General features: G+C 37.4%; 1 protein-coding gene across 1 annotated transcript; it reads right to left on the reverse strand.

Moving 5' to 3' along the window:
• Positions 1–519: 519 nt before the first annotated feature.
• On the reverse strand, positions 520–4,897 carry LOC149550546 (pectinesterase-like). Its single transcript, XM_089793544.1, has 2 exons — positions 3,861–4,897; positions 520–1,410 (listed from the first exon to the last, which is right to left on the reverse strand). Exons 1-2 carry the CDS (start codon positions 4,825–4,827, stop codon positions 719–721), a joined length of 1,659 nt encoding a protein of 552 aa, XP_089649670.1. The 5' UTR covers positions 4,828–4,897; the 3' UTR covers positions 520–718.
• Between the last annotated feature and the right edge of the window lie 364 nt (positions 4,898–5,261).

Genomic DNA, 5,261 nt, shown 5'->3' on the forward strand with positions numbered 1-5,261 from the left:
TCAATATTCATAGCTATTAAACAATTAACTTTGCACGTCTATTAATTTGAACAATTTTTATTGTCTTTTTATGTGACTTAACTACTTATAGCTATTGTTGTAATAAATTTGTTGTATTCACAAGAAGAAATAAAAGGTGATCATTTCAAAATATTGTGAGATATCTACTTTAAAATACCCTAATAATTGTACACTACAACTACCTTAGAAATTGTCAATATGACCAACACTTATTTACAAATACCTTAATAATCATATCTTTTATAAAAACAAATTCAAATATCCGATGCACAAATGAACCTTCTTCCATTAAAGATTAGATTAAAAAAAAGCTACTTTGTAATATATTATATTATATTAATAAAAAATAAAATTAAATTACTAACAAAACTACTTTTTAAAAAACAGTGTATACATTATGGTGTGACCATTTTAAAATTTCAATATTTGTTATAAACATAATGTACTTTACAAAATAATTTCATAAATGTTATTAAAAGATAAAAAATTAAAATATGATTTGTATAAGAGTAAATTTTATATATTTTATAATTGATATCTATGAACATTTTTTAGCTAGATTTATTTAAAATATCTAAACTAGTTTTTAAAGATGGTTCAAATTCTACAAGAATTAACCGACCTAGGAAACAAAGGCGCCAAAGATGCACAGGCAGCCTGGTGGAATTCTTCTTTACAACAGTGAAAAAACAATAACTTAAATATGAGTAGCGGGAAGCCATTGTAGACCCTGTATGAAGCTCTGCACCGAATAAATCCCTACACGTTTCTCAGAAATCTGATTGCACCACGGAACCCTTCCAGAAGTGTCTGCCCCAGGCCCATAATTCTCAAATTCGCCATAAAACAGCGTATCCAGAGCAAAAGTCCCGTTCCAAGCCAACCAACCCTCCGGCCGGATCACTTTCCCCAAATAAGAATTCAGAAAAACAGTTCTCGAATAAATTTTCCATGGCCGCCCCAAATAAACCCTATGAACGCTGGGATTTGCACGGAAATCCTTCAAATAATCCTCTGTTCCATCGACGGAGCAGCCCGAAAATACAAATCCTGTGGATTGAGCCGGATCTGTGCGGCCCTGCGCAGTGACGGGGTCTTTCTCGCCGGATTTGGATCTCAGTTGCCGCGGCCGCACACGAATCGTGCATTTTTCGAAAATGGCGGCAGCGTTTCCGAAGATGAAATCGTGAGTGCCTTTGATTGTGCAGTTTTTGTAAAATTGACGGAGGGTGTGGGCGTACAGAGTGTCTTGGTGGCTCAGGAATGCGCATCTGTAGAAAGCCAAGAGATCGCTGTCCACTCGCAGGGCTACGGCTTGGTGAGTTTGTGGCCCCTGAAATGCGTTCTCGAACGTTATATCCCTCGCTACGAAGCCGTCGCCGTTTACTCCTGCGCCAAGGTAATCTGTGGTGAGTGATTACTGCCATTGACGTTTTGGTTGAAAAAATGAAAGCATTCATCAACTCTTGGACGAATTTTACAGTGGAAATTTGAGGTAACTTACATTTGGTTGGGGGTAAACCCTCTTGAAGGTTATAAAAATTAAAAGTTGTTACACACAAACGCATTTAGAAAGATGCTTATGATCTCTTTCACTAGTACAAATTTTCTATAATTTCAAATTTGATCTAATTGAAAATCTTTTCTATAATCTGTGGGATAGTTATTTAGTTGAAATTTTACCACTGAAGCGTATGGTAAAAGCATTTGAGGTCTGTACCTTATGATGATGAAGAAAAGAATTGAATTTGTAGAACTGGTGATCTTATTGATATAATTTTGCTGCTTGTGTTTTTAAGCAGTTATATTAAATTTCATTTTTTATATATTTTGTACAAATAATTTTGGAGCAAGAAGTAAGACAAATGAAAAGCAGAAAAAGAAATTTGTACAACTGCAATTGCTGCCTCTTCTTTCAAAGCTCTTTTATTAAAATTTAGAAAAATTTGAAGTTATTCTTTTTGGATTTGATGTTTGTTTGCATCCATTCTATTGTATTTGTATTGTATTGGTGTGGTCGGAAATAGTTTAGAAAGGTATTCTGTAGTCTGGTAAGTTGATAAATAAGAGATATTTTTTTACATCAAGTTAAATTGTGATATTACTATCAGAATTTAACTTTGTAGTTTTTGAGCGTAGTTTTTGAGCTAGCAATATGACACCATCTGTTATGTGCAATCCAATTTTGTGAATATTTTGATTATACCAAAGCTACACTAAAAATTGATATTCAACTTGTATGCCTTGCTTGGTATACAAGATTTTCCTTACCAAGGACAACGGTCTAATCATCTGGCGTGAATTCAAATTCACAAGTGTTTAATTTGAGCTAAAATTCCAAAATTTAATTTTAATGCATTTTAGGAAACAAAATTGTTTGTGAATTGGAGAGGCAACGACCCCAACGGATGCATTGAAGTTATCGTTGCAGAAATAAGGGCAAGGATTCATGAGGAGTGTACAACTATTGCTGGAATTTCTTCCGAACTGACCAACTATAAATATTGCTAAAGACCGGTAACATAAGCTCTGGGTGCAATATTTAAACTACTTCTCGGTGGAATCAATTATTCCTTTCATGTTTGTGGAATGCGTTGTGCCCGTGGGATGTTTAATGTTAGTCGGACTCTCTACAATGGCATCGACCTGCTATTGCTAGTAGCCCAAGCAGGTTCACATATGCACATCCGTATAAGCTGGTAAGGAAAGATGCCTCCTCTAAAATGCAGAAAGAAAATTGCAGGTAAGCTAAAGACGTATTTTAATGGAGAATTTTATATTTACTATTGAATATGTTTTACTATTCGAAATGGGGTTTGGTTCTATATTGGTATATTTCTGGCAAGGAACCAGAACTAAGGATTATCTGTTTTACCAAAATTATAGGGGATACATACCTGCCTCATTTCTTATATTGCACATCTGAGATTTTGAATCTCTGTAGATGGTGCAATTAAAAAAATACCTTCATTTTACCAACAGAATTATAACTCTTTAGTGAAGATATTTTTATATAAAATATTTTATATCGTAATATCAGAATAGCAATATCACACAAAGTCTGTGGAAATTATCTCCAGATTTTATATCATCTATTGAATAATTGAGGACACGGGTTTATGTTGATGTTTCCAGTATAGAGCTGACAAGTGCACCAATTGAACTATAAATGTAGGATAAATTATTTTCTTTTTGAAGTTTACGTTTACAGTATCATAAGAGCATTACTTTTCGTTGGCACACTGTACATTCTCAAATTTAATAATTTTCCAACTTTTTCTAAATGGTTGTGTGGCTGCTATGCAACCATAGTTGCACATGCACTTAAGCAGAAGATACTGAATAGCAGAACTCGCTGAAAAGTTCGGGATTGCCCCCTTTTAGCAAGCTACGAACTTTCTAGGAGGAAGCTTTGTGTAACTAGCGTCTGTGCATTCATTGGGAAAGCTATAAAGTTCAAGAACAGAGATGCAGGGATTGGGTGGTTATCGGCTGCTAATGAAGGAAAGCACAGGGACACCATTTTTAACTTGAGGAGCAGGGTATTGAGTACTAGACTAAGATATGGAAAAGCATAGCCACAAGTTCGAGTGCCGATACTATCAATTCCACACAAATCATCTGACTAAAGAGAAACGATCACACGAAGTATGGGCCCTTTTGCAAGGAATTGTTTTTGGGGACCTGTAGATCTGTTTAGCAGAACCAAAAATGTGAACAGCATACTAAGTTATTAAGGAAGGCTTGGCACCTGATAACGAAACACATGTAATTCTTAGGAAACTTAGAAAACTAGGCTGTAAAGTAGAACACAGATATGGGAAAAAAAGAGCTCTTACCAACAGTTGCAGAGTCATAAACAGTGACTGCTCCGGGCAAAGAGGGCACATATCTGGAGCCCCTGATGACCGTTTTCTCCATTCCTTCACCAATAAAAGCCAAATTCGTCTTGCTACGAGGTATCCGAACAATTTCCTCATAAACCCCAGCCCTAATATGAATCACAAATTTCCTTGCAGAGTAATCCGGCGCAGCATCCACCGCCGCCTGAATGCTGGAAACAGAGCCCCCTTCTCCCTTGGACACGGTCACATGAGGATGTACAACATCTATCTCTTCATTCCCCTCTAAACCATTAAACTCCAACAATACCCTGCCATGAGCACTTGAAGATCTCTCTGTTGAAGGGGGCTTCCAGAGAGCCATGTTGGCGCCATAGATATCCATGGCGTCCACCATGCTCAGAGCATTACTGCTCAAATTGGTGGCATAATCAACACTCCGAATGACGCTATTTATGCCGTCCGAGTAGTTAACATACCTGAGGTCCGAGGCACAGTCATATGCGTATGCCACTGCGGCGCTCATCCAGGCTTTCACATCCTTAATCCCCTGCTTTATTTCCCCATTTTTGCTCTTGTCAATCAGTTCAATGGAATACTCCATGAATTCTACACAATTGTTGGCTGCGGCCGTCACATTGGCGTTTGCCCTAGAAGCTGTGAGTAGGTCTGTTGACAGAAGATGGCTATTTTTCACTGCATCAGATGAGAGCTCCATTGCTGATGTTATAATCTGTTGGGGTGTGGCGTCTGGTGGAAGATTTGAGAGAGAGGATTTGCAGAGCTGCGGGAGTTGAGTTGCTCGGCAGGCAGAGTTTATTGCAGGGGTTGAGGAGAAGAGCTTTCTGCCATGGTGGGTTTTGGAATTGCTGCATAGCAGAGGATGAGAAATTATGAGTATTATCAGGGGAAGGAGAAGAGACGCCATTGTTGTGGTGAATAAAGCTGGTTTTGAAGGTACCATGGAGGCTGAAAACAGGGAGTGAGTATGGCAGAGAAGTGCAGAGGAAAGGCCTGGTAAATGGTTTGGCTTCACTGGTACTTGTTTTGGCGCGTGTCCATCTAGCATCTAGCATAGAGTCGATGTACGTTCATGAAAATAAGAGAGTTAAAAGTCTCTGCCACGCGGCATTACCATGATTGTGGTGGGACTGAGGGTCCCATGAAATTGTTTAAGCTTCAGTTCCGAGGAAGACAACTCTAAAATTTAAGCTGGCCTTGTTGCGGATAATGATAATGTATATTTTAAGAGAATATTTATTTTTAATGGAAACTTGTCCGAGTATATAAATGATAGTGTTTTTAAAACTATTTTTATATAGTAATTTGGGCAACCATATATATATATATATATATAAACTAGAGGTCTCTTTAGGCTTGGTATATCGATCAAACTTA

Source organism: Cupressus sempervirens, chromosome 7, assembly GCF_028749045.1.
Source record: "Cupressus sempervirens isolate cs-2001-9-10 chromosome 7, ASM2874904v1, whole genome shotgun sequence".
NCBI classification, from domain to species: Eukaryota; Viridiplantae; Streptophyta; class Pinopsida; order Cupressales; family Cupressaceae; genus Cupressus; species Cupressus sempervirens.

What these genes read in the sequence shown, in the direction of transcription:
- LOC149550546 (XM_089793544.1), bottom strand. Translation starts at nt 4,827, where the DNA reads ATGGTACCTTCAAAACCAGCTTTATTCACCACAACAATGGCGTCTCTT. An exon ending in TTATGACTCTGCAACTGTTG is followed by an intron (nt 1,411 to 3,860) that starts GTAAGAGCTCTT and finishes ACCTTGGCGCAG; the next exon opens with GAGTAAACGGCGACGGCTTC.